The sequence below is a fragment of the Agelaius phoeniceus genome, chromosome 2, assembly GCF_051311805.1.
Source record: "Agelaius phoeniceus isolate bAgePho1 chromosome 2, bAgePho1.hap1, whole genome shotgun sequence".
Taxonomy (NCBI): domain Eukaryota; kingdom Metazoa; phylum Chordata; class Aves; order Passeriformes; family Icteridae; genus Agelaius; species Agelaius phoeniceus.
This window is the reverse complement of record NC_135266.1, coordinates 116,474,975-116,502,789: the sequence shown is the minus strand read 5'-3', so window position 1 is coordinate 116,502,789 and position 27,815 is coordinate 116,474,975. Positions and strand designations below refer to the sequence as shown.

General features: G+C 52.0%; 1 protein-coding gene and 1 long non-coding RNA gene across 9 annotated transcripts; one reads left to right on the top strand and one right to left on the bottom strand.

Moving 5' to 3' along the window:
* Positions 1 to 1,738: 1,738 nt before the first annotated feature.
* On the bottom strand, positions 1,739 to 8,015 carry SERPINH1 (serpin family H member 1). Of its 4 annotated transcripts, none has more exons than XM_054654878.2 (5): positions 7,885 to 8,015; positions 4,805 to 5,421; positions 4,470 to 4,568; positions 3,868 to 4,100; positions 1,739 to 3,714 (listed from the first exon to the last, which is right to left on the bottom strand). In XM_054654878.2, the coding sequence occupies exons 2-5, from the start codon at positions 5,385 to 5,387 to the stop codon at positions 3,412 to 3,414; spliced, it is 1,218 nt and encodes a 405-aa protein (XP_054510853.1). In that variant the 5' UTR covers positions 5,388 to 5,421; positions 7,885 to 8,015; the 3' UTR covers positions 1,739 to 3,411. The 4 variants fall into 4 exon arrangements, with proteins under 4 accessions (XP_054510853.1, XP_054510852.1, XP_077030720.1 ...); XM_054654877.2 differs by having other exon boundaries at positions 4,805 to 5,418; XM_077174605.1 differs by lacking the exon at positions 7,885 to 8,015 and adding an exon at positions 6,458 to 6,586.
* Positions 1,895 to 26,522, top strand: LOC143693423 (uncharacterized). Of its 5 annotated transcripts, none has more exons than XR_013181092.1 (4): positions 1,895 to 3,032; positions 11,855 to 11,931; positions 16,012 to 16,192; positions 22,148 to 26,522. It is a non-coding gene; the product is annotated as an uncharacterized LOC143693423 (long non-coding RNA). The 5 variants fall into 5 exon arrangements; XR_013181090.1 differs by having other exon boundaries at positions 11,855 to 14,776; XR_013181091.1 differs by having other exon boundaries at positions 11,852 to 11,931; positions 14,450 to 16,192.
* Positions 26,523 to 27,815: the final 1,293 nt, after the last annotated feature.

Below are 27,815 nucleotides of genomic sequence, written 5' to 3'. Positions count from 1 at the left end.
AATGGGAAGAGAGGCACAATCATAGGAGATAATGTATGTGCAGGATCAAGGAGTTTGGATTTTGAGGAATTCAAAGCCTGTTTGTTGTTTAGGACCAGCTTTCACATCGACATTTCTGTTTTTAGGAGGTTGCTCTGCAGGAATTAGGCAGTCAGGTTAGGAACTGGAATTTTGAACTGGTCTGTCCAGGGAGCCTTTGCCTTGCTGTTCCCAGCTTCTCTGGCACACCTGGGAGTCTGAGTTTCAGAAACAAGAGTGTCAGTGATTTCAGGTTTCTGTGTGCACCATTCAGTACAAATGTTTAAATAGTTAATATAAATATTAGACTAATGCCAATATTAATTTTTATACAAATTTGAATGTGGAAATAATCTGAAAATAGAAAATACGACAACACAGCTCTGTCACATTGTAGGAGCAGGAAATTTGTGAAACTGGGGAGATCTGAAGCAATAAAAGTCACACCTGGTTTTGCATGTTGTCTCTAAATTCTTAAACACACTATGTGGTAGATGGTGATGGTTAGAAATCTCTCCTGCTGCCTCCCAGGGAGGGCTGGATTTCCAGGAGAGTGTTCCACTTCCTGATGAAGAGCTCTCCAACCTTGTCCATTACCCTGTTAATTTCACAGTGCTCATCACTGCTAGAGTCAGGAGCTACACAAGTTATGGGGAAGAGAAGGCTCCAGGGAGAGCTCAGAGCCCCTTACAGGGCCTAAAGGGGCTCCAGGAGAGCTGGAGAGGGCTTTGGACAAAGGAGGGAGGGACAGGACACAGGGCATGGCTCCTACTGCCAGAGGGTAGGGCTGGATGGGATATTGGGAAGGAATTCTTCCCCGTGATGGTGGTGAGGCCCTGGCACAGGGTGCCCAGAGAAGCTGTGGCTCCACGTATGAGCTGAACACCTTTTCCAAGTGTTTTGGCTGGAATTACCACCACTCTGAGCTGTTTAAAGAAGCTCCAGAAGAGGAGGGAACTCATTCAGTTCCCTGTGTCATATGAGTGCTTCCCTTAGACAAAAGCCCTGGCAGATGAGCTGGGGGTGGGATGAACTCAGGAACTCTGGAAAGCTTTTAACTTAGTTTCAATATTGCTATTCCAGGGTGATGTGTTCCTGCTGTGGTTGGTGCTGGAGGTGGCTTCAGTAATTCAATTTAGTGAAAATGAGGAAGCACGTGGTGCTATTCCAGTGTGGGAGGAGCTGCCCAGGATTGTGTGTGCTTGTCCAGGGAAAAGAGGACATGTCTGCCTTTAGTTTTGCTTAAGAGTGAGTGGCAGAAGGTTCATCCCTTGCCAGCAGTGGGAGAACATGGATTAGCAGGGTCTGCCAGTGCTGGATTTTCCACCTGGGAAAGGTATCTTAAGCCTGCACTTTTTTCCTCTGTTTCCCCAGAGTGGATCCCAGCTGGAGGAGCTTTGGCATGGAGAGTCAGGAAGGCTGGTCCCTGTGGCTGACAGCTCAGTTTTTATTCTGCTAAATGGCCCATCAGGACGGGGCAGTTGGTCCTTTACCTGTGGAGCATTTATAGTGTTGGATATTGGCAGTTTCAGGAGAAAACAGTGAAGGGAAAATCTGCTAAGAGCATTCCTTTCTCATGATTGATGTGCTACAGGAATTCATCTTTTGCATGGAGTAATTTTTGTCCATAGTTGCCACTTTTAGGGTGTTTTGGATTTAAGGATTGCAAGGAACCTCTTTAAGTTTATTTTGCTCTACAAGGGATTCCAGCCACCAGGGATTCATTGAAAAAGTTTTATTGCAAAATTACACAACTGTCAGTGTGTAGTACAAGAACAGACAATAAAAGCCATCAGACACCTGCATCCACATGATGCAAATTATTCACAATATCCCACAGTGTGTTCTTGCCTTGCCCACCCCTTCCACCCCCCAGCCCAGCCTCCAGAACGTTCTGTGTGTGGGTTCAGTGCACTGCATAACCTGGAAGTGTCCCACATTTGGGGACACACCTGGCATTGCCTCCTGCCTCCCAGCACCTGGGAATATGCAGTATTGGGCTTCTATGGCAGCAGGGAAAATTGGCAGGGACAGAAAGCAAAGCCATGTAGGTGCTCCATGCTGGTTTCAGGGAACTGGCAATTCCATTGGGATGCATGGATTTCCCTCATTTCCATAATCTCAGTGTTTGCCTTGTGGTGTCTCTCAGTGCGTGGCAAGTGCTGCAATGCTCCTGGGATAACATCAGCTCCTTTAAATAGTACTGACCTGATGATATCCCTTGAAGAGAAGTTAGGAATAGCCTGGATCAGGCTGTGAAACCTGCTAATTATCAGACATAAATATAACTATAAATACCTTTGTTTTTCAGGGTCCCCTTATCCAGGTCAGCAGACAGGGAGCTAAAGTACCATGGAGCTTCAGCAGAGCATAATTAGGAAGTCAGGTAATGGCAGCTTTAAAGCTTTGTGTTTAATTAAGCAAGAAAGTGGAGGTGACCCTGATCCCACCTCCCTCTGAGAAGCCAGCCAGGAGTGCCTTGGGTCAGCTCCACAGGGAGCTGATTGGAACCAGCTCTGGGAGAGCCCTGGCAGTGGGAATGGAGTCTTTGCCAGCCCTACAGGGGATGCAGAGCATTTCCTAGAGAAGTGAGTTCTCTGCCTGGTACAACTGCCTGTTTAATTACAGCTGTTGGCCCCTCAGTGATCCCAGGGGGTGGAGTGTTGAAGGAACCTCAGGTTACTCTTTCTAGAAATCCAGGCTGTGCTTTCAGCTCTCCCTGACATCCCAAAGCCCCTTAGTTCTCCATAAAGTTTTGATCCAGGCTGCTCTTGGCTTTGATGCTCTCCCTAGGGAGCTCTTGTGGTTGAAGCATCGAGCACAGAGCACAGGGTTAGGCAGGACAGAAGAGCACAACTCCATACAATCTCCATTCTTCCATGCTGCCTCCTGCTCTGCTGCAGGCCCCTGCAGGGGCTGGACTGCACAGCTGGCCCTTGGAGCTCTGTTACACGCCCCTGGAGAGAGAAGAGAGAAGCAGGAGCAGGCACCCAAGCAGGGGAAAAGCGGCAGCGGTAAGCGTGCAGTGGGATTGGAAGCGTTTGGGATGGGAGGGTGGTGCCTTGGCAGGGCTGGTGGAGCAGCAAGGAGCTGAGCAGGAGGCTTAACCAGTGCAGGGAGGAGCTCAGCTTCACCCTGGCCACCTCAGCTGACTCCCAGTGACCCTCTGGTGCCAGGCTCCCCTGCTCCTCTCTGGAGGTGGGTTTGTGCAATCTGGATTGTGGGGTGAGGTAAAGTGTACGCTGGTTTCTCTTCACAATGCACCCTGGTCTGAATAGCACCCATGGTTCAAGAAGGATACAAAATAGTGTTTCCCATTTGTCAAAATGCCCCCCTAAAAACACACACAAACCAAAGCTCTGGGAAAAAACAACCCAACCAAAACAAACCCAACTACAACTCGTCGCGCATCTTGTCGCCTTTGGGCCTCACGAGCCTGCCGATGAAGAGGATGGAGTTGGTTTTAGTGTCCTTGATCATGAAGATGAAGGGGTGGTCAGCGTAGAAGAGTTTGGGGTTCCTCATCTCCTCTCGGCCGTAGATGTCGGCGTCGTAGGGGTTCCCTTCTGTGTCCCACTCCAGAGCCGCGGCATGGAACACGTTGGACAGGTAAAGGTCTTTCTTGCCGGAGATCTTGGACAAGTCAGCCTTGGTTTTGTCAATGGCTTCTGTCAGGCCCAGACCACCTAGGTGTTTCTAGGGGGAGACAAGAGGTCAGCAACCCTCCCGGAGATGACACAGTGCAAGAGGGAAGAGGGGCAGCAGGCATGGATAACCCATCATCCCACTGTCTTTCCCCCCATCCCAAAGAACTGTAATAAGGGCCAACTCTTGAAGGACCTCCTTTACCTGCAGGTCATGGCTGACTTCCAGGACAACTTTTGGCAGTGAGATGGCCACTGATCTCTTCTTCATCTTGCTAGTCCACGTCTTGAGCTGCTCCTTGTTCAGCAGTTTCTCCACTCTCTCCAGAGGCTCCACATGGTTTGGCATGATGAAGATCATGGTGGAGAGCTTGTGAGCCAGTGGCATCTCTACCACCTGGAGCTTCTCTGCCTCATCATCGTAGTAATTGTAGAGACCTTGAAACCAGAAAAGGGGAACAGTTGGATGTGGAGCAGAGGCAAAGTGAATTCAGCCTGGACTTTCCCTGACCAGCAAGGGAAGTGAGTCTGGACACTCTTTTGGGAAGTGGCCCAGCATTATTGGAGTTGGCTGTGGTTCTCATTTGTGTAATGAGCAAGGATTTGTTCCCAACAGGCAAGCAGCTCATAGTAAACATGGATTCTCTGCTCACAGGGAGACTGAATCAGTAGAACAAACACTTCCCTGCTTTGTTCTCTGTCATGAGGCAAAACAATCTTTGAAGCAGCTGGTGGAAATCTGGGTAAGGGAGAACAATGATCCTAACTCCAGCTGGTCTTGGTGTGGGGCAGGGGTTTCCCACTCACCTGTGCGGTGCATCATGGGCACGCCCACGGTGTAGGAACGGGTCACCATGAAGCCACGGTTGTCCACCATCTTATGATGGAACTTCTCATCCCAGTGAGCTGCAGGAGAGAGAGAAACACAGTTTGTAAGAAAAGGGAATGGGCGGTAAGTCCATGCACAGTTCCCAACCACTGACAAAGAGCTGCCTCCAGTGGACCTAGGATTTGTCCACCTTCCCTTGGGGCTGGTGGATGATCTTTAAGGCCCCTCCCAACCCAAACCATTCCATGATTCTGTGTGTTGGCTCAGGGCAGGTTTTGGGGCACTCGTACCAAGAACTGAAGGTAGAACTTACGCTTGAAGAACATGGCGTTGACGATGAGGGCCCCATCAGTTTTCTCCACATCTTTGGTGACCTCTGGGAGTTTCCCATCTGTGGTCTGGGCTGCCCACTCATTGATGGACTTGAGGGCGCTCCTCTTGTCTCGGAAGTTGATCTTGGAGTGCTCGTAGTTGTAGTGCTTCTTGCTGTTCTTGACGAAGTCCTCGGTGAAGGTGATGGAGGCGGGGCCGTAGAGGCGGTTGCCGATCTTCCAGGTGACGTTGCGGGCAGTGCTGTTGCTGACCTCGCTGAGCAGCTCGGCCAGCCCGCTGTGCACATACTCGTCGTTCAGCTTGTCCGCACTCAGCACCGCCTTGGCCTGCGAGGCTGTCGTGGCCTTGCCCCCCAGGGACACCAGCCCCAGGGATGAGGCCACCACCACGGGGGACAGCAGGATGTTCTCCATGTCCTTGTCTTTGGCCATGGCGTGGTAGAGGTTGAAGGCCAGCGTGGTGCTGCGCTCGGCCAGCGTGGTGGCCTTGTCACTCAGCTTCCTGTCCTCCGAGGGCACGGCCGCAGCGAGGCCCAGGAGGGCCAGTCCCACGATGATCCACATGGCTTCAGCAGCACCCAGCACCTCACAGGACCTGCTGGGTGAGAAAATGCACCATCAGCATGAGCCAAAGCCTTCCTGGAGCATCCAGAGATCCCAGGGGCTCTTCCAGAGAAACCCATTCCTTGCTCCAGTGACATTGCCCCAGTGCTTCATTGGGGTGCAGCCATCCCAAGTCCACCCTGAGCAACAATTAATCTTCAGGAGTGCAGGCTGCACCCTGGCAAGCAGAGCCTGTGCATTTGGAATGAAAGCTTCCTTCCTAAGCAGTTTCCCTATATTCCAGTGTTAATGTACTGTGATGGCTTAAGGAAGGGTCAGGGAATGTAAGCAACAGCTATTTCTCATGTGATCTTGACAGGGCAAGGGGGAATGGCTTTAAAGTGAAAGAAGACAGGTTTAGATTGTACATTAGTAAGAAATTCTTCCCTGTGAGGGTGGTGAGGTCCTGACACAGGGTGCCCAGAGAAGCTGTGGCTGTCCCTGGATCCCTGGAAGTGTCCAAGGCCAGGCTGGATGGGGCTTGGAGCAACCTGGGATAGGGGAAGGTGTCCCTGCTGCCCATAGCAGGTGGGGAAAAAGATAGTCTTTAAACCCAGCCCTTCCATGATTCTCTCCCCAGAGCAGGAGAAACCACTTCCCTGATCAGGAAAAGCTGAAAAATTTTCATGCTGCCCCTTGATCCAAGGGCTGTTGCAGGCACTGCATGGCAAGGACCGTCCTCTCTGGGGACCCTGGCCTGGGCCCCAAACCCTCAGATTCCTCGGCACTAGATGGAGCACGTGAGCTTCCACCAAGCAAAGCCAAGCAGCCCTGGAGAAGATCCTGCGCTGTCTGATCAGCTCTGTTCGGCTTTGGTTTGCCTGGGGCAGAGGGAGGTGGGGGAGCCTCATTTTCCCCAGCAGAGCCTTCAGTTCATGCCTGAGGTGGGTGGATCTCATCCCAATGTAGGTGAACCCACCCCAGGAAGGGCTCTGAGCCCCAAGCTTCTGGTCTAAGTACCTGGAAGCCCTTTGGGGCTCATCCCCCCCTGGCCCCACACCTCCCCTCCCTCCTGCCTTCACTCAGCAAACCTTCCTGCTGGCAGCTCCTCAGGCCTTAAATTCCCCCTCCAGCTTTTGGGGACTTTGTCCTCCACAGGAACTGCTTCACTACACTGCAGCCCTGTTCCTTGGTGGTCCTTTGCTCCCACCCTGCTCCTGGCCAGCCTCAGGGGCTGTCCCTGGCATGGGGAGGCAGGGAAAGGCTGCAGCAGGGTTAAAGCATTCCCAGCAGGAAGCGAAGGGCCCGCTGGGATTACACATGGAAGGAAACACGCAGCACGTAGCCCCGGGCGAGGAGAGTGCGCAGTTCCACCAGGGACCCTGTGCCAGAGTGGGAATTACAACCTAAATTCCTTTATTGGGAGCAAGGCTGCTGTTAAAGGGAGGAGCCATCCTGCCTGCCCCAAGAGCAAAGATTTGTGCAACAGGCTCAAAACTGCCCTCAACACTCTTAAAGTGCAGCCAGGGTGACAAACATTGGAAGTGTGAGGAGGCTGCTTCTGGTTTTCTATTTCCCGTTTATTTCTAAGGATACCTTGAAACTGTTTCATAGTGAGGTCAACGTTTGCCTTTTTCTTTCTGAAAGAAAACAGATACATGGAGTAGTTCTCTTGTGAGCAGGGGGTGGCCTGCACTGCTTCATCCTCAGCTTAAAAAAAGGTTCATTACTTCAGGGCCGGGTGGCAGATTCGGGCTCTGCTGAGTCACACAGCCCGAGATGGAGAAATTTTGCCCATTCTCGGATTACGGCAGCGATTCTGGGTGAATTCAGAGCCCGTGGTGAAAATGGAGGGAATGTGGGGAATGCACAGCCAGCACCATCCTCTCCTGTGCTCCCACAGCGAGGGGACGCCCAGTGCCAGCGTGGCATTCCTCAGCCTTCCCTGCGGCTGCTGGGACCCCCTTTCCTGGCGGGATGGGATTTCTCCCAGGAGCAGGACAGAGCTGCAGGGCACAGGACTGTAGGCAAAAGGCCATTTCCGTGTCACCAGAGGGATGTGGCACTTGGTTAAGGCAGCAGGAGCAGGGTCGGGCTGTGCTGTGCAGGGAGAGTTCTCATTCCTGTGCTGGGATGGTGCCCAGGGTCCTGCAGGCTCCCAGGCTGAGCCTGAGCGGGGCTGGAGGATTTCACCCACACCAAGCTAAAGCTTCCCTTATCCCCCCTTTTCTTTTTCCTCATTCTCTGAAAGCTTTTCCCGCAGCTTCACTGTGACCACCTCTTGCAAACTGGAGGCAACTGGAGGATTTTTTAATGCTTTGCTTCAAAAACCCAGAGCCAGCTCATGGGACAGTCTGTACCCCTATCTACCCACCCCACTGCAGCCCCTTCTCCCATGCCACAACCCTCCCCCCGATTTTTTTGCCAAGCAGGAGGCTGCAGGACCCCAAAATCCCCCCTCGCCCTGCTGCAATCTCAGCTCGGTCTCCACCCGGGGTCCCTCGGGTCCCCCCCTTACCTGCAGGGTCGGGACACGGCTTTGCTCGGCTCCCTGTGCACCTCCCGGTCCTGCGGAGGGGGTATATAAGGGGCCGGGGAGAAACTTCTGGAAACTTGGGAAAACCCTCTCAAAAATGCTGGGGAGGGAGAGGAAGGGGAGGATCCGTCCCGGCTCTCTCCCGGCCCGCCGCCAATGGCAGGGAATGCCGGCCCCGCGCCGCCGAAGGGGGGTCGGGATGGATGGGGGATGCGCCTTCCCTCCTCCTGCCCTGCCTGTCCCCAGCCTGTCCCCTGCCTGAGCCCAGCCCGGCCTCCTGCAGGAACGGGGGGACCTACTCCCTGCCCAAACTGGGCTTTTGCCTTCTTGCAGGGCTCAGGTCCGTCTTATTTCCATCCTCTCCCTGCCCCTGGCATCTCCTGCAGCTGGATGGTTGTTGGCACCAAAGGCAGGTAGTGATATATTTATTTGTTTGTTTCTGGGCTGTCGCCCTCCATATGAAGTCAGGGGTGATGCAAAGGGCTTCAGCCACGACTAGAGCAGTCACAGGCAGCCTATGTTTAACACCTGCCCCATCCTGAAATGTGAATCTGAAATGTGACCTCCAAGAGAGAAGAGAAAGTTCCAGGGAGAGCTCAGAGCCCTTCCAGTGCCTAAAGGGGCTCCAGGAGAAGGACTGGGGATAAGGGATGGAAGGACAGGACACAGGGAATGGCTTCCACTGCCAGAGGGCAGGGCTCGATGGGATATTGGGAAGGACTCCTGGCTGTGAGGGTGGGCAGGCCCTGGCACAGGGTGCCCAGAGAAGCTGTGCCATGGAGAGGTTTGTGCTGAGTCACAAGTGTTGAAGCTCTGATCCAACCCTGTCATGTTTTAGGACAGCACAGGATTGTTTTCATGGCAGTCTGGGATGGAGGGATATTCAAGGTACCACCCCCCTCATGGTTAGTTACATCAGCAGAAGGATGCTGAATCCTTGTGTTCTTTAACTGATGTCTATGTCTCCCTTTTAATCACACTGTAATTTAATTTTTGCCCCTAATTTTGGCTCTGCCAAGCTTTTTTGCTTCCCTCTGAAGACAGGAGTCTCAGCAGATCTCAGCCTCCTGTTGCTGTAGTAGCAAACAGCATCTGATTTTCCTTCTGGCATAGAATATTCTGCTTGTTGTCTTGGAAGCATCTTGCTTTGGAATCACCATTCCATTCCCCTTCACAGCCCACATATTCTAGAAGGTAGCATCAAAAAGTGACATTTTTCTTCCATCTGACCTGTTCAGATGGTGCCATGTGAGTAGATACTTCTCATCTCAAACAAGGGGAGATCTTTGAGACCTCCCTGTAAAAAAAAGCTTCCATCAGCTGCAACAAACCTGGTGCTCAGTAATGTTTAGAGATCTGGTCTCTTCAGGGAGGGATTCAGTGAGAAAAATAGCTTTGGAATACTTTACCCAACAGATTTTGGTACACTAGTGTCTTTTGGTGCAGTTAGCTTTGCTTTATGTCTGCATAAATGATCAACAACGGGGTCCCAGAGTTTTTATAGCAAAATTTTGGCTTTATTAATAGTGAATTTGCTGATATCAAACCATCAATACCGAGGCAAATGTTACTGGTCTGTACCAGCAGCATGTGCCAGCTGAGAAATGAGAAAAGCTCCTTTAAACTTCCACCATCAGCTGCTTTTCTCTGCCAAATTCTGAATTGCTCCACCTTCAAACCCTGCTCGGTAATTACTTCCCATGTAAGATTTTTTCACCTTCCGAGTGGGATTTAAAATAAACTCTTACACTTTTAATCTTGATTTCTTTCACTGCCTCCCAGCACCAAAGTCCTTTGACACTCTGGGTGCTCTGTGCTTTGGTCCTTTGAAATGGCTTTGCCTCAGTAACATGGAGTAGAATGCAAATAGTTGTGTTTGAGGGCTGGCAGGCCAGCATGAAGATATTTCAGATTTTTCCTGATTTTTAAGTGTATATTTCAACCTATTCCTGCTATTAAGTGCAGGAGTTGCTATTTCAACCTATTCCTGCTATTAAGTGCAGGAGTTGCTATTTCAACCTATTCCTGCTTTTAAGTGTATATTTCATCCTATTCCTGCTGTGTCTCCAACACAACCTGGTAAGAGCCACAAAAAACCCTTGCAGAACTTTAGGATGTGAATGCGCAGAAAATGAGTCAGTTCTACCAAAATGTCAGCAAACAGCTTCATCCTTGTCCTGGTTTGAAAAGGAAGTAAGTTTTTTGGGAGGCTGTGGTGAACAGTGACTGTGAACAGTTGTGTCCAGGGCCAGAGTTCTGGGAATCAGGCTGATCTGCATTGCTGGGGAGGATTCCTGCTGCTCTCCAGCGATTCCAAGCTGTGCAGAGACGCTCCCAGCCCCCACAGTGCCACGTAGGAGCTCCTCCAGTGGTGGGATGGGGACTGGGAAGGGGGAGCCAAACTGGGAGTTGCCTTCTTCCGTCTCCCCTGCTCATGTAATGAGCGGTTCCAGCTGCCAGAGGGACACATCCTCTCCTCCCGGCCAGCTCCTCCCCTCCAAACCGCACTTGCGCAGGGCAGAGCTCGAGATTCTTTTGTCTGGAGTTATTTCCAGCACGGGTTGACTTTGTGGGTTTAGGGCAGTGCAGATGCACTGAGCCTTAAATTAAAATCCACCCAAATTTCTGTGACCTGGGTGTGATCCTACAGCCCCCAAGACAAAGCAGAGGGATATTTCTAGGCTGTTGTTGCAGTGCTTGGAAATGCTGGGATGGAGAGCAGTGAAATCCAGCTGTACCAGTGGTCCAGTTCTCTGTGGGAAACAATCCATGCTCAGCCATGAAACATGCAGATTGGTGCTGTGCTGGTTGTTTGGCTTCTTGTTTCAAGCAGTGTTACTAATTCACTTGATTCACTTGACTATTGAAGGAGTGGTTCATTTCTACGAAAGCAGACGCTGTGTGTTCTTTGGACAGGACTTTTAAATATAAACTCCAGCAGCTTTGCACTCTCACCTTGCAGTCACCCAGGAGACTCATCCTGTTTTCCTGTGCTGGAGACAGTCTGCCATCTGTGCTGCTGTGAGGCAGTGCTGGTGCAGGATCTCTGCTTTCCAGGATCATGGCTGAGGAGGGCAGGGATGCTGGGAGCCTGCAGTGAGGAGCCTTAAAACCACCCCATGGGCAGGGAGGGACCTTCCACTGTCCCACCTTGCTCCAAGCCCTGTCCAACCTGGCCTTTGGCATTTCCATGGATCCAGGGGCAGCCACAGCTTCTCTGGGCACCCTGAGCCAGGGTGTCACCACTCACACAGGGAACAATTCCTTCCCAATATCTCCTCTAACCCTGTCCTCTGGCAGTGGGAAGCTATTCCCCCTTGTCCTGTCACTTTCTGCCCTTACAAAAAAATCCCTCTCTTTTTCAGGAGCTCCCTTTAGGCAGTGGAAGAGGCTCTGAGCTCTCCCTGGATCCCTCTCTGCTCTAGAGCTAGTCAGGGCTTGCCTACTTCTCCAGGTGCTCACATGCAAAGATTTTGGGGGAATTCTGCTTCAAGGCTCAGTCCAAGGACAAGTTTGGGTTCAGCACTTTAATTTCCTCCCTGCACACCCTCCTTTGGCACTGTGAGCTCACTCCTGCAGCCGCAGGCACCGTGGAGCCGTGGCTTTGCTGGCAGCAGTGCCCTGCACTGGAGTGGGATCCCAGCCCTTCTCTCCCTCTCTGGCTGTCAGCCATGCCCAGCTCTGGCCTGGCTGGAGCTGGGAGGGCCCAGCTTTGTGTGAGCAGACAGCACACAAAGGATGGCAGTGGAGCTGAAAGGCTGCATCCTGTGGATCCGTGCCCTGGCCTGTCTGGAGTGCAGCAGTGAGAGCCAAACTCCTGTGCCAGCCTGCTGTACCAGAGCTGGGCATGCCAGCCCCAGGCTTCCAGGGAGCTCACTGGGTTTACATGTCCTAAAGGGACAAATTTGTGGATCCTCTGCAAAGCACTGATCTCCTTTTGCTTCCTCAGCAGGTGTGCTGGAGGAGGAAAAGGAAGAAGAAAAGACCTGATTGCTGTGGAGCAAATTCCCCATCCATGGCATCATCCAGGTATGTCACAGTGCACAAACCAGGGAGGACAGGCTACAGAGGCTGCAGCTGCAGCTTTCCCACAGGGCACAGCAGAGAGAGATTCCCTTGATCCCAGTTTGTAATCCCTGCTTAATACTCCCAGAAAAAAAGTTCAAAATCCACAGGGTTTCCTGCCAACACAGCGAGGCAGGGGGGTGGAATTCCTCTGGTGCTTTTGGGTGGAAAGAATGACATCTGTGTGGCCTCAGCAGAGGGCTAGCATGGGTGGTGGCAGGTTGGATTGCAGGCCCATGCATCCCACACCTTCCTGGGAGCTGGGCTGTGGCAGGAGGAGATGGAATCCTTGTGGATGTGGCAGCAGGGATTTGCAATCCCTTGGGAGGACCCACGGGGCTGTGAGGTCCGGAACTGTTCCTACACTGATCCAGGAGCGCTGGTGTGGGGTTGTGGCGAGCCAAGAGGACTCCAGGATGCCCTTTCCAGGCTAATGTTTGGACCCAGTGGTCCTAGAGGACTTTTTCAACCTTAAACTCTGTGATTCTAAGATGAGCACTGGTGATGTGCACTCCTTACCCTGTCCCTTCTGCCTCTCAGTGACTGGGACTGGCTGGATCCTCCCAAAAAGCAGCCAAAAGGAAAAGCAAGTGCTTGGTTTGTCAGCCACATCAGTCCCACAGGCTCAGGGGCCATCTCAAGGACAGGATGTGAGAGCACCAGGGCTTTGGGATGCTGCAACATCAGTTTCCTCACTGGAAGCAGGCATCAAGGAATGTCCAATTCCAGGTTTTCACCCTTTATTACAAAGCACAAGCAGAGAAGGCCCAGGTGGTCAATCTGCTCTGGAACTGTGGTGGGGCACCTTTCTTGTTAAAAGCTGCAGTGAGCTCTCCCTCTTCTCTTCCTGGCATTTTCCAGGAGCATATGGGAATGTGAAAGGTCTGAGCTCTGCCTGCCCTTCACATTTGGTGGAAGCTGAGAGGAGGCTCAGCCCCACACGCTCCCCCCTCAGGAAACCGGGATGTAAAAGGAAACAGTTTATTCTGGAGCCAGCTGAGGGAACAGAACCGCCCCTAAACCCCAGCCTGGCTTGCAGAGGGATCCTCAGCAGCCAATCTTCTGCTTCCAGCACAGCACTGCTCAGGGCTGGAGGCGGGGTGGGCCCAGCCTGTGCTGTGTGTGCAAGTGTGTCACACAACTGCCTGTCTCCCCAGTCCTACTGCTGTCCCTAAAAGTCTTTTCCTTGTTGGAAATCAGATTCCCAAGAAGCCAAGTGCTAAAACTGCCACTCTTGGTGGCAGAGGAAAGAGAGGGCTGAGTGCAGGACAGGGCTGGGGCTGCTGGGTTTGCTGTCCTGAGGACTTTGGGGGGTGAAGACAGGAAAGGAGGAGGGGAGGGATGAATCCCAGGAAGGACACGCTGGGCAGTGGCCCAGCAGGAACAAGCAGCGTGTGCACTCCTCCTCCTCAGCCAAGTGCTGAGCATGTGTAAGCAAAGGGATGCTTAGGAGGGGCCTTGGCAGCCTCTTCGTCTATTCTGCTCTTGCAGAGGCAGCACAAAAGCTGCCCAGAGAGATGCAGCAGGAATCACGGGATCTCAGACTGGTTTGGGTTAGAAGTAATGTTAAAGCCTATCCAGTGCCACCCCTGCCATGGGCAGGGACACCTTTCACTATCCCAGGCTGCTCCAAGCCCCATCCATCCTGACCTTGGACACTTCCAGGGATCCAGGGGCAGCCACAGCTTCTCTGGGCACCCTGTGCCAGGGCCTCACCACCCTCACAGGGAACAATTCCTGCCCAAGATCTAATCTGAAATCTGCTTTAGTGTAAAACCAAACAGGAAAAGGGGTTTCATCCTTCCCTAGTTTCCAAGGTCTATGGTTGCCCCAACCCTGGGGATGTTCTGCTGATCTGGTGGGACCAAACCAGTTTGTGTCCAGATCTGAGCTGCTGCAGCTTTGCTTGGCATGACAAAATGCACTCATCCTGGGAGGCAGATGTCCCTTGCCATAGGTCCAGATTGGGTAGGGGGTTTAACCCATAACATGGAAATTTAGGATGTGTCTGCAAGAGGCCAGGATGTATTCCAGGATGGATCTCCAAGGCCAGAGTCCCTTAGGAAAAAAGTGACATCTTCCATGTGTGATGAAACCCCACTTAGCCTGAATATTCCTGCCTGCTTCAAATATGCCAGCAGAAAATTGCAGTGTGTTTTTCCCAGCTACTTTATAGATTCCCCATGAAAATGTGGCAGGGAAGAAGTGGCAGATTTCTGGAAGATTCAAGGAATCCACATGATGCAACCCCACTGCATTCTTGCAGAGCGACACCCGGTCCTGAAAGCTTCAGAAGGAGCCACTCACATTTTATTCCAGCTGCCACTGGGCTGTATTCACACATTAAAGACTTTTCCAGGGTCACATCCCTGTCCTGCCACAGCTCCTGGTGTTGCAGAGCCACATTCCTGCCTCAGGGATGTTAATTTTAGAAACAAAACTCACTCTCTGTTTTCCGTTTTCCGTCTTTTGTAACTTGCAGGGAGGAAAATTGTGGATGGCCCAGTGAACTTTTCTCTGTTTCAGAATGAAGCTGGAAAGGCTTTTTCCTGGTCTTCCCAAATGCATTTAGAAACTCACAGGCATGTTTAGTTTTGGGGACAGTCATGCACTTGGCAGTAAGAACAGCAGATATGGATCCTGGAGCAAGGGGAGCTTCGTGGCTGTTGGATGGGATCTGCCAGCTGAGTCACACAAGGCAGATCTGACTCATCACATCAGAGCTGCATCTGCAGATGGCCCAGGATTTTATAAAGTGGGGCAAGGCTGATTATCCTCTGTAAAAGCTGGGGAGACTGAGGCATGGAAGGTGAGTTTGGGGCACAATCAGAGCCAGGCTGGTTTGTGCTGCTTTCCTCTCCACAAGGATGCTGAGGACTTGAGAGGGAGTCCCAGAGGCATCTTCTCCATCTTCTCCCTCTCTGCACAGACACTCTGCTGAGGGCTGGGACCCCAGGATGTGGAGCTGCTCTGTGTGGGATTATCCCAGCTCCAATCTCATCCAGCAGAGATGGATCTCATGGCCAAGGGTCCTCTGGATTTACAGAGCAGCCTCTGTATCCCTGTCTTCTCTCTCCTGGTTACTGTGCTGCAAACCCCAGGCAGGAACAGGCTCTGCTTTGTGTTTTTCTAGCCTGTGGGACTATGATTGATGCCTTTCTCCAATATGGATGCCCAAACTGTGCTTCCCACAGTGGGAAGAGATGCAGGAGCTGCCTCTCTCTGCACACTCCAAGCTCCTGGCCCAGCACTCAGTACACTGAACATCTCCTGCATGTCCCTGGATCTGACAGGCTGTTCCCAACACTGGAGGAGGCATCAGAGCTGCTGAATTTGGCTTTGTACAGAAGGTTTCTTGTTCAGCCTGGGGCAGAGGTGCTTGGGAGAGGTGGGGTGGGAGGTTTACATGAATGAGGATCGTTGTTTCACTCCTGATTCCCTTCAGGAAAGTGCTGGATGTTTCCCAGCTGTGCACAAACAGCTTGGATTCAGTCTTTGAAATCATTTGCACTTCTGGACTCTGTTGGCTTTGACGTCAAGAGCTGAATCCCCCTGGGATCACTCCTGGTTTGGGACCCAGGGGATGCTGTGGTTACAAAGACACGTGTGAATCAAAGCCTCTTACAGCTGCCCTCCTCCTCTCCTGCATGGAGCTGGCTTAGCCCCATCCACTTGGGAATTATTTCAAGCTCCTCTGCTGCCTGAACACAGAGAAGCAGCAGCAAAGAACTTAAGGCAGCTCCTGAATTTTGAACATTTCAGGATGCAATCGTGGCTGCAGTTCAATGGGAGGGAAGCACTCAAATCCTGAACTTCCCAGGGTTTCTGTTGGATATGGAATACCCAGTTCTGGTTATTGTAGTTTCCAATGACAAAGCTGTGTGCTGGACATGCAAAATAATGGAGAAACTGCAATTTGTTCATTGTGGAATTGTCTTTATTTTCCAAATTGACCTCCCCAAATTCAGAAATATCTCCAGTGACTGTGATGGCACTTGTCTTGATGAATTAACAATTTAACTATGATTTTCTCCCTAATTCCAGTTTATAGAATAGTTGGATCTGCTGGAGGCAAGTTCATCAAATGTGGGGTGCACAATGAATCCACTCTGGGCTCTGTCTCTGATTCACCACGTACCATGAATCCAGCAATTCATCACTGCCTGAAGCTTTCCTGACTTCCCTGGCATTTGCAGGAAGGTGCATGGTCACCCTGTAGAAGCAGGTATGAAATGGGGCAGAGTGGGGGGACGCCCAAAAAGCCCTGCAGGAATCTTGGGCACCACAGGGCTGGTGTAGAGTCAGTGCAGACAAATCCTTGTGGGCATGAGAAGCACTGGGCTCATGGCACCGTGCACTCCAGAGGTCCTTTAGGGCCTCATCACCTGTTAGCTTCAGCTAATCAGATAATTGTGTGCCTTGGTGCCAGCCCTGCGTCCCTGGGGTAGCAGGAGCATTGTCCTCGAGGGTGGGATCATGGTGAGGAACCTCCTCCAGCCTTGACTGCCACCAGGGTTTCTGTCTCCAGTCCCAGCTCCAATCCCACGCCCTGAATCCTGCACTGGGAATACACTTCTGGCTCTGTGTGGCTGTGGCCATGAGTTTCCCATGCTTCAGAAAGTGCCATGAACCCACAATAAACAGCACAGCCCCTGCACTGCTGTCCCTGAGCTCCCCTGGTCCCCAGTGCAGCTGGTGCTTAAACACTTGGGAGAATGAGAATATTTAGGATTTCTGGGCTGCAGAAGTGTCAGTGTGGAAAAGGCTGCACCAAAGCAGAGAGACCAGCGGAAATAGATGGATTTAAAAATAGTGGAGACAGAGAGGGACTGGCTGGGATTCAGGAGCTGCAGAGAGCTGGGAGCACACAGATCCACTTAGGGCTCTGCAGGACTCGTTTGGACCCTGCTCCCACCCGCACCAGCCCTGGGCACAGCTCCCCCTGCAGAGACTCCCCCGTGGCCCTGGCACTGCTCCCCTTTTGGGGTTCCCCAGGGAGCAGTGCCCAGCCAGGATCCCACTCAGCTCCATGACATCCCCTCCATGCATCCCCAAACGCACCCCCTGAGCCCCGGGGAATCCAGGGAATCTCTCCCCAGGCAGGGAGGGACATTCCATCCTGCTCCCGTCCCCGTGTCCCGGTCTCGCTGCTCCCCCCGCTGCCCGGCTCCGGCACCATCCCGGGCTGGCTCCAGCCTTCCCCAGCCACCAATCCCGGGAGGAGGAGCAGGAAGGGCTCGGTCTCCACCCACAGCCCCGGGATGTGCCCCAGCAGTGTGTCCTGGGAGCCCCTCTCTGCCAGGGAGGGATGATTTCCCTTCCACTTGCCCTGGGAATGATGCTCCTCCAGGCCAGTCCTCCCTGCTGGAAGGAGAAAAGCCAAGAGAAATAACAAGGCTAGCATGGTCAGGAGGGAAAAAGAGAAGGAAAGATGGATGTAGAATCCCCTGGCATTTTTGCTTGTTTGTTGGTTTTTCTTGTTTTGGGTTGGAAAGGACCTTAAAGATCACCCAGTGCCACGCCCTGCCATGGACAGGGACACCTTCCACTATCCCAGGTTGCTCCAAGCCCTGTCCAGCCTGGCCTGGAAGAGGAACTTAACTTATTTCAGATGCTGCCAAATATAATTTCAACTGTACTTTATTATCATAGAAATAGTATAGATAACCCCAAACTGTGGGAGCATGGCATGGGTGCCTGAGCAGCATGCCAGGAGATTCCTTATGTCTTTCCAGGTTTCAGTTTCAAAGTTGCTATTCTGCCTGGGAGCAGAGAGAGGGAGTCCTTCTCCTTCTCTTTGAGGGACCTGCAGGATCCTCTTCTCCTGAAGAGGGTTCCCCAGGCTGCCCAAATCCCAATTGCCATGAGGATTATGTGAACTGGTCTTTTCTTTGCCATGCCAGGAATCTTTCCTTGTCTCTCTCTTTCCAGGGAAGGAAAGAGAGAGACAAAGATCTACAGGAGAATCTTGGCAGAAAGACTGTGGGGATGGGAGTAACTCCAAGCAGCTCTCATATAAATTCACACAATCATTATGGCATAGAATGGTTTGGATCAGAAGGGACCTTAAAGCTCGACCAGTGCCACCCCCTGCCATGGCAGGGACACCTTCTCCTGTCCCAGGCTGCTCCAAGCCCTGTCCAGCCTGGCCTGGGACACTGTCAGGGATCCAGGGCAGCCACAGCTGCTCTGTTTCAGGGCCATGTCCATGTGTCCCCAGGGATGTGCCAGAGTGCACAAGCAGCAGCCAATCCCTTTAGCAGGGAATGGGAAGGGCTGGCTTCCTACAGGACACAAGGCTGGAGCCCCCAGGGGGGGTTTGCAGTGATACCCTTCAGGTCTCACACTCAGCTCTGGTCCAGAATTGCAGCCTCCCAGTAAACAGCACCCAGAAAAGGGGTTTGGCTTGTAGGGAAGTGTTTTATTTCCTTTAATTAACTGGATCTGAGCTGGATGGAGCCCAAGCCTGTTCTCATCATGCAAGCCCCAAGCTGTGCATGATCAGAGCTGACAGCCCCAGTGGTGCTGGTGCCAATGCCAGCAAACCCCACTGATCCACCTGAAAAACCCCTACAGGTCTGACACAAAACATTCATGCTCAGGGAATGGATATTTGAGATGAAACCTCAGCAGCAGTTCCTGCTCAGATCCCCTCCTCTCCTGAATTTGCAATTGCTAGCAACAAGGAAAATCTCTGCAGAGTAACTCAGGGATTGCGTAGAGCCCCTTGCATTGGGATAACCAAGTGAAGCAGCAAATTTTACCCTGTATCTATCCAGGAGAGAGAAACTGGAGCCTGTCAGGGTTCTTGGAGCCTGGCTGGGGTGATTTACCAGGCATCTGAGTGCCTGTGCACACAGCTCCAGATGCCTCCCTCTTGCCTTCCTTCAGGACACGCTGCCTCCCACAGGGAGCTGCTGGCTGAAGGGGGAATTAAAGGCATTTGTTATTCCCTGACACAGTCCATCACCAGGCTGCCTTCCCAAGGAGCTGCAGCTCAGGGGCTTGCCCTGGAGGGAGGAGCTGCTTTATCATGGCATGGCAGCTCGCCCGGGGAAGAGCTGGGAGACAGCTGGGATTTATTCTAGAGCCAGAGTTCTGCTCCTGTGGGGAGGCCAGGGGTCAGAGAGATGAGCCAGGCTGCAGGAGGGAGGCAGGGAGGGGTTTCACACTCCTGTGAGCACCCCAACACTGCCTCCCCAGCCCAGCTCTCTCATCCCAGTTCCCAGAGCTCTGTGCCCTTCTCTGACCTCAGCTCATCAGAAGCACAGAGTTGGTGATGCTCCATCAGCTCCATCTGTGCTTGCTGCCCACCCTCTCTGCACCCCCATGTGTTTCCCTTGGGGAGTCCTGTTCTGTCTCCAACCCCCTTCTGCTTCCAAAGGATTTATTTCCACACTCCCAGCTCCCCTCTCCATCCTATAAACGGAAAGGCTTAGGCAGGCACTGCTGCACATTTAGAGCTGTGTGACCACGAGATTTGCAGCCAGCCCAGTCAGCTGATCCAGCCACACTCACTCAAGGAATCATTTTCCACTGATGGCCAAGCTGTGGCTGCCCAGAGTGGGAGAAAAAAAGGGAGACTTGGTGTGTTTGGGATAACTGGTAAAGGAAAAGCACACCTGGAGAGGGGGGCACATCTCTGCCCTTCCTGTATCCTGAGCTGCTGCATCTGTCAGGGTAAGCAGTTGTAGGATGAGGTTATGAACCAAAAGAGGGTGGATTTAGATGGGATATTTGGAAGGAATTCTTGGCTGTGAAGGTGGGGAGGCCCTGGCACAGGGTGCCCAGAGAAGCAGTGGCTGCTCCTGGATCCCTGGAAGTGTCCAAAGCCAGGCTGGACATGGTTTGAAGCAACCTGGGACAGTGGAAGGTGTCCCTGCCCATGAAACTGGATAAGCTTTAAGGTTCCTTCAACCCAAACCAGTCTGTGATTCTCTGTTATTTTCCTGAAAGCCAGGTCCTCCTTTGGACTCTTTCCTTCAATCTCCAGCTTTCCAAAATCTCATTCCAGGTTCTGTACCTTGAGAAATTCATGTGTGCCCCCAAGGCTACCCTGGGCCTCCTGAATCCCACAGGGCTGGAACCATTGCTGTGGTGTGGAGCTGAGTGAAGGTCTCCTGCAGCCAGCCCTGGCAGCTCCTGCTTGGTGGCCCTGGCAAGAGGCACCTTCTGCCCCTGTGGCTTTGCCACTTGGCCTGGAGGAGAACTGGAGGTGGAAAGTGAGTGCTTGCAGCTTCAGCAGATGGGTATCCCATGAATCATGGGCTACCTGGCTGTGTGGTCATCCTGGATGGCTCCTGCTGGACCTGTTTGTGCACATGCAGCTGAGCTGAGCTTTCCTGGGAGGGCTGAGCTCCCTCACGTGCCCTGCCCAGCCCTGGCTGCACCTCAATGCCACCACAGGGACAACTGGCACATGAGATGTGTCTCTTTTGATGCCCAGTCTCCCCACCCTCCTGATGGGGCAGCTCTGCCCAGTATTCCAGAATTCCCCTTCCCTCCTTCCCAAAACACACAGCTGGGAAGGAGTGGAGACCTCCTGGCCAGATTCTCAGCTGAATTCAGGGGATTCAGGGAAGGTCTCTGCTTCTTGGCTGATCTTAAGCTGCCCTCACCCCTTGTTGCTGTGGGGGAAAATCTCCAGGCTGAGAGAGGGCAGGAGGGGATGGGTGAGAGGGAAATTCCTGCCAGGAATGAGTCACCCCCTCGTGCTGTGCCTGGAAAAAGCAACTGCTCCCATCCTGCTGCAGTGCTGGGGCAGAAGGGATCCCTTATTCCTTTGGGATCCCTTTAGGGACAGGCTAGAGTTGGTAAGTTAGGCTGGAGTTTCACCCAGCTTAGGGAGAAGCAGCAGAGCCAGGTATCAAATCCCAAATGGCTTCTCAATTCCTGGCTGGTGAGGCACAAAGCACAGGGTGACTTTGTCTGGTTTACCCACATCCTTTGTGTCATTTTAAATGAGGGGAGAGATTTTAGATTAGATATTGGCAAGAACTTCCTCCCTCTGAGGGTGGGCAGGCCCTGGCACAGGGTGCCCAGAGCAGCTGTGGCTGCCCCTGGATCCCTGGCAGTGCCCAAGGCCAGGCTGGACAGGGTTTGGAGCAACCTGAGACAGTGGAAGGTGTCCCTGCCCATGGCAGAGGTGGCACTGGGTGGTCTCTGAGTTCTTTTTCTACCCAAAACAAGAAAACAAACCCAAAACATTTATTTCTTCTTCCCACCCTTCCCTTCCCTGCTTAGCATTAAATTCTCTGAAAGATTCTCCTGCACAGGAGCATCCTCCTGAGCAATGTGGAATTTGCAGGAAACATCCCCTGCTTGTGCAAAAAGCCAAAACTCTCCTACCTGAAAAACTATTTTTAATCAAGGAATACTGGAGATGGTTTAGGCAGAGAGGAAGCGGCACTAAACCAGTTTTGAGTGTGGTTTTTGGGCCTGTGATGGAGCTGCACAGCATGATCCAAACTTTGCTGGGGTGCAGGATTCATGCTGTGGGAGAATAACAAACCACCCCCTCAGGCTGAATCTGGGGCTGATGGCTGGAATTTGAGGAAATCCTGTGTGTTTCTAATCTTAGGCTGCTTTTTTCCTGGGTAGTTTATTTCTTTAAATAGAAGGGCTTAAATGGGATTGACTCCTACAATCCTTGTGGCCTGGCTGGGCTGTAATCTTTAATGGTCAGCAATGGGCAGGGATGTCACATCTCACATCCCTTCTACTTCTGCTGTTAAGGGAAAACACTTAGGAGCCCTCACTTCCTCAGGTGTCACCTGGAGATCTGTCCCAGCTCCATCCTGCCCCCTTGGAATGGCATGGAAAGGACCCTGGTGTCTGGCAGGACCCCAGGGAACAGCTGGATCTGTGCCAGGGCAGGTTTGGGTTGGATTTAGGGAAAGGTTCTCCCCCAGAGTGCTGGCACTGCCCAGGCTCCCCAGGGAATGGGCACAGCCCCACAGAGCTCCCAGTGATGCCCAGGGTGGGATTGTTGGCGTGTCTGTGCAGGGACAGGAGTTGGACATGGCCATTTCTCAGGACTAAGGGAGGAGAAATGCCAAATGTGCTCTGGCTCACACAGAAAACAGGTCAGGGAGCTCTGTCCCCACAGTGTGCAATGGCGTGAGGAAACAGCTTTTTTAGGATGGCCAATTATGCATCTGAATGTCCATTTAAATTTCAGATCTCCAGGAGAACCATCCACCTCATCCCTGGTGAGCAGATCCAGGTTCCTCCAGTTTTCCAGCAGGATTTGCAGTGGGTGGTCACAGACTGGAGAGCTTGGCAGCTTTTTCAGTGGTGCTGTTTGCTGCAGGATCCACATATTTCTGTCCTTGTATGGAATAATCACATCCTGATGAAATCCAGGATTTGTGCAGCCAAGCTGACTTGTGCCACCACCCTTTGCAGCTGCCCAGACACCAACCCTGCATTTCCTGATCCTCTTCCTCAGCTCTTCAAATCCTCCTTCCTAAACCAATCCTGAGCCTCCCAATCCATTTTTCCCATACTGGGCAGCAGCTCCCACAGCAGAGTGCCCTTATCTCTGTAGATCCCTGTGCAGAGGGTCCTCGGCTGCCCCAGCCTGCCTGAGTGCCCCACCTTGCTGATGCATCTGCAGCCCTCCCTCAGGGCACAGGGGAGGCTGAGTGGAGCCTTTCCCTTCTCCCACCACCCTGTCTTGGTGTGTGTGTGGGAAGCACAGTGCTCCTGGGACGTTGGGATGAGTCAGTGTTTGCACATCCTGAGTCACTCCAGGGAGTTGCCAGAGAGGAGGGGGGGATGCCCAGCCTCATCTGGGGGTGTAAATATCCCAGGAAGTTCTGTCTGAAAGAAAATTCCCATTGAGAGGTCACCACCTTGTAGGGTGCTTCCAGCAGGGCCACCACCATGGACCACAAGTGTCACTCCATGAGAAAAAGTTATTTCCTGGCCCTGCTTTCATGTGAATCCTTTCAGATGGCCCACAGCTGGTTATCTGGGAGGGGTTCCACATCCCCAGCCCATGGCTGTCCTTGGAAACTTCCTGGGACATGCCAAGGGGTTCCTCTTGGCAGCTCCCTCAGAGCAGGTTTGTGGAACCAGGGCATCCAACAGCCAGGGAGGCCGTGGAGGAATGCCAGGCAAGTTCTCAAAGCAGGGCTTTTGGGATGTCTTTTGAGGAGAATGAATTCCCAGTCCTCCCACCGATGGCAATTTTTATCACTATTTTGGGGCTTTTTTGAGCTAGAGATGCTCCTGAGCTCATGGAGGCTTTGGGAGTGGATTGGCTCAGGAGTCCATCCCTGGTGCTCAAAGCAGGTTTAAGATTTAAAGGGGAGAGTGGACACCCTTGCTGACATCCCCACAGGCACCTTGTCCTCTGTGCCCTGATGAACCCAGAGAACACCACGGGATACTTCAAATACGCACCCAGGCTTTGATTTTTACCTCCATTTCCAGCTTGAATGGGATAAATTCCCATATCAAGAAGAGCTAGAACCACCTCAGGATTTTCTCTTCCCAGAGTCCCTGCCTTTAACATGAACTAAATTTTCTGTGCTTGCTCAGAGCAGAGGCTGAGCAGGGAGTGAGGCCAGAAAAACAGGGGGTCATGTCAGACTTTCTTTTTCTCTCCTCTTAACACTGTAATAAAAATACATCTCGAGCTTGTTTTGGGATTAACAAGAAAAAATTCCTCTTGATGGGAACCATCTGTGGCCGGGAGATGCCGGCTGCTCTCTGCTTCCCACCCTCACCCAGACGCCCTCATTCGGGGTGTGTTCCTCTCCCAAATATTATTCCTCTCATCCCTGTGCTGGTGGGAGGAATCCCAACTATTTAAGGAGGCTTTTCTCCCAGCATTTCAAAGCAGCAGCAGCTGGTGACACCTCTGGAGGATAATATTTGCTCTCCTCATTACAGCCCCAGTGCCCAGCACAGCTTGCTGGTGGCTGCTGGGCTCAGAGGGGAAGCACTGCAAGTGTCTTGGGTGTGACCTTTCCACCCCAGACGTCACCTCAGGGTCAAAGCAAACACCTTGAGGCCTCTCTGGCCTGTCCCACAAACCAGGAGGGGAAATCTGCCCCGAGGAGTGGAGATTCCCTGGCTCTGCCTCTGCTATGTTGCTGGAAATGAGGGCGTTGGTGCTGGTCCCTTCATGGTGTTGAAGAGTGAGGACAATTTCGGGGTGGACCTTGGACTGAGGTTTTGGAGTGGGAAATGCTGAGGTTTTGGAGTGGGAAATGCAACTTCTGGGCTGGATTGGCAACGGGAGGATGAAGAGATGCATTTGTAGCAGCAGAAACTCCAGAGAGATTTGGAGCAGGGAGAAGCCTCCAAGGCCAGGAAGAGGCGAGGAAGCTCAAGGTGAATCCAGCAGAACCCAGGGCAGGTCTGGCCCAGGAGGAAAGGCTGGAAGTGTTCCTCTGCTCTCTCCATGCAGCTGAGGAGGCTGCCTGGCTGGAATGTCTCCTCCTGGGATCAGCTCCTGGCAGGTTGAGCAGGAAGCTGGAGCAAGACAAGCCCAACAGGTTCTGGGCTGTGAAACCTCCTGGATGGCAGCACATCCCTGACCTGGGATCCAAGAGCTGAACTGGAATGGACCCAAATGAGCATTTTGGGGGCTTTCCTAAACCTGGTGGGATGAAGGATTTTTGTGTGGACCTTGACATCTTCACAGTGATCCAGGCCTGGCTTGGGAGGTGGTTTGGATTCATTTGGAGAAAGGAGGGCAGGACATTCAGGTCTTGCTTACCCTCACCTCTCCTCCATGGAGCCCAGCACAAAGCATCATCTGCTGGTGGATTTTGTCCTCCAGCAGATGAAGGCAGAATGCTTTCCATCTTTGAGCCTGGAAAAATCCATCCCCCAGACAGGGGCTTGTCCCTGCAGCTGGGGGTGCAGCCCATCCCAGGAATGTGGGATGTTCTGGTGCTGCTTTGCTCAGCCCTGCCCTGACCACAGGCTGGGAGCAGGCCTGGCTGCTCTCAGGATATTCCATGGATCTCTGAACCCATGGCTGTTGTAAGGTGCTCACCCAAAAGCTGGTGTTGTGCAAGAAGGACTCATCTTTCCAAGTTAACAAATCCCTCCTGGGCCAAAGGCACCCCAAAATGGCTTTAACAGAGAAGGGTGTTTGTGTACAGTTACTGATGCTTGGAAAGCTGAATGCAGGTGCTGTGCTTCATCCATCAAAAAGCAATTTACAGATTAAATTTGTAAAAATTTTTATAAACTGCTGGAACAGCATCATGTAGAACAACATTATTTTGTAACAGGAAAAAAAATTGCTGTTTTTTTTTTTTTTTAATTGTTTTATTAAAAATAGAGGGAAATGGATTCATGTAACATTTTTCAGACAGTGAGGTTTTGAACTCCGGGGGTTTAATTTTAGCAGTGTTTGTGCACACATGCTCCATCTCAGGCAGGCTGAGCTGAGGCTGGGATGTGTTTCTCATCCCCTGTGATGGGGTAAAACCCCACATTTCCATCCAGGAAAACTCTGGGATGGAGAGGATCAGAAAACTGATGCTCCCCCTGACCTGGCTGAATAACAGGGGCTTTGTTCAGGGATGCAGGTCAGGGATTTTATTTCAGTACCTGCAAAGAAGCTATGAGAAGAATGCAGCAGGTTCCTCCCAGCCTGGAGAAATGCAGAGATATCTCCAAAGGTGTTTAATATTAACTGGAGCAGGACACATCCCTGAAGGGTTGCATTGTGAACCTATCTGTGTTTGTATCCAAACATCACCTGCAAATCCACAGTGTGGCCAGAGCTGGAGGAGGTGAAAGTCCTCCTGGAGGGAGCTGGATCAATAATGGGTTTGTCAATAAAGATCATCCCGTGCTGGCACCAGGAATGTGAACCACGAGCCCAGACCTTCCTGTGCAGGCACAGAACAAAGGCCTCAGCCAAAAGGCTCTGATGAATGTGCTGGTGAAGAGAAGAGGGCTGGGTGGGCAGGGAGCAGAGGGAACAAAGCAGCCCTGTGTGCAAGGGGCAGCCAGGGAGAGCGCTGGGATTTGCCTGCCAGGGTGGATGTGATGGCTGCTCCTCCAGCAAATCCCACTGGGATTTTGGTGCAAGCAAGGTTTGGCCTCCACACTCATCCTCTCTGACTCTTCTGGTCAGATGTTATCAGAAGCATTTTTTGGTAAGGCTCCTTCTCACAGGGCAGGGAAGTGTTGCACCACATAATGAGAAATATATTTCCATCCTAGCTGTGTCAGCTGCATTTGTTTATTAAGTGGACTGCACTAGAAAATGCTGTTAAACAAAGTTTAATTTAAACCAATTAGTTCAGAGATGGCTTCACTTACATGCCCTGAAGTTCTCCCAATATATCTGGAATCATGGAATCATTAAGTCTGGAAAAGACCTCCAAGATCATCAGGTTTAATCTTTGACAAAATCCCACCATGTCCCTAAACTGTACTGTGAAGTACCACATCAACATGATTTTTAACTATGGGTTTTTCTTTTATCCACAGGAAACTTGTGTTTATCCTAAGCTTGATACTGAGAGCAGGAACTGTGTATTTGTTGTGGGGAAAAAAATGCCAGCAAATAAAAGGTCACAAGCTTGGGATACAGGACCAAGTTTTGTCATCTGCTCAGTCACTTGTGGCAGTGGCTGTCCTTGTCAGGACACTGCCCAGCTCCCCTCCATCCAGAGGGCTCTGGATGCACTGAACAGATCCATGTTTCTCCAGCCCTTTGAAGGGCTGTGGGGCCAGTCCAGGCGTTGTTTGTCCAAGACAATGGTACAGGGGAACATCTTTTAGGGCTTCAGAGGGACACGAGGGCACACAGGGTGCTCTTCATCCTAGAAACATCGATGGAGACAGACATTCCTCAGCTTGCCAGTGGGTCACTACCACCAAAAAAACCTGCTCCTGGCTCCTCCAGGTCTTCTCAATTTTATATTTATTGTATTTATTTCATATTTATTTACCTGTTATGACTGAGCCATCCCTATTTCCTCCCCCACACTGCAAGAGTTCAGTGCAATCATCAGGGGATGCTGAGGGTGACAGGGTCCTGATTTACCTGCTCCAATAATCCCTGCTCCTCCTGTTTATGTGCATCCCTCTTATCTCCTGGAAGGGGTTGCTGGTAACTCCCCCATAGCAGGCACACACAGCTATTGTGCAAACAATGTTTCCCGACTTGGTGGACAGAAGATACCTTCATTTCCAGTTGCTGGGTAACATCAAATATTCCTATTTTCACCCTCAGCTATCTCTTCAGGGCTCACAGTTCACCATGGCTTCTGCTGCAGGGATGGAGACCTTGCAAGGGCTTGTTGGGGCAGCTTGAGGAGGCAAAAAAAAAGTGAAAGAGAGGTTGAAATACAGAAGATGTAACAGGAAAATGGCTCTGCAAGCCCTCCCTGTAAATGCTATTATGGTAAAATAATTATGCCTGAGGGGACGCTTACAATCAACACCTTCCTTGCGCTTACTAGAGGCACAAAGGCCTTGCAGAAAGAGGTAGGAAAAAGGACCTTAATGAAAATACTGGCAGCACAAACACAGGAAAGCACCGAGCTCCCTCCTGTTTGCCCTGCATTCCCCAGGAGCTGCAGGGGCAGAACAATGGTGTGTCCCTCCGCACGCTTCCTTCCCCTGCCCGGGCTGCTCCGGGGCAGCCCCAGCCGGGATTTGTGTCCCAGGCTCCTCTGCACGGGCACAGACACGGGCACAGCTCTGATCCTGCCAGGCATCCCCCAGGAAAACCAGCCTGCCTTCCTGCAGCCTTGAGTTTGTCTCTGTGAAATTGAATATTGGAATCTCCCAGCCAGGTGTGGCAGCAACTGAGCAGGGGTTCCTTGCTCTGCCCCCAAAAAAGCCATGGGGAGTCTGCTGTG

Coding starts and splice junctions, on each gene's coding strand:
- SERPINH1 (XM_054654878.2), bottom strand. CDS start 5,387: ATGTGGATCATCGTGGGACTGGCCCTCCTGGGCCTCGCTGCGGCCGTG. Junction 4,101..4,469: donor GCCCATGATGCACCGCACAG/GTGAGTGGGAAA, acceptor TCTGGTTTCAAG/GTCTCTACAATTACTACGAT. Junction 3,715..3,867: donor AAGTCAGCCATGACCTGCAG/GTAAAGGAGGTC, acceptor GTCTCCCCCTAG/AAACACCTAGGTGGTCTGGG.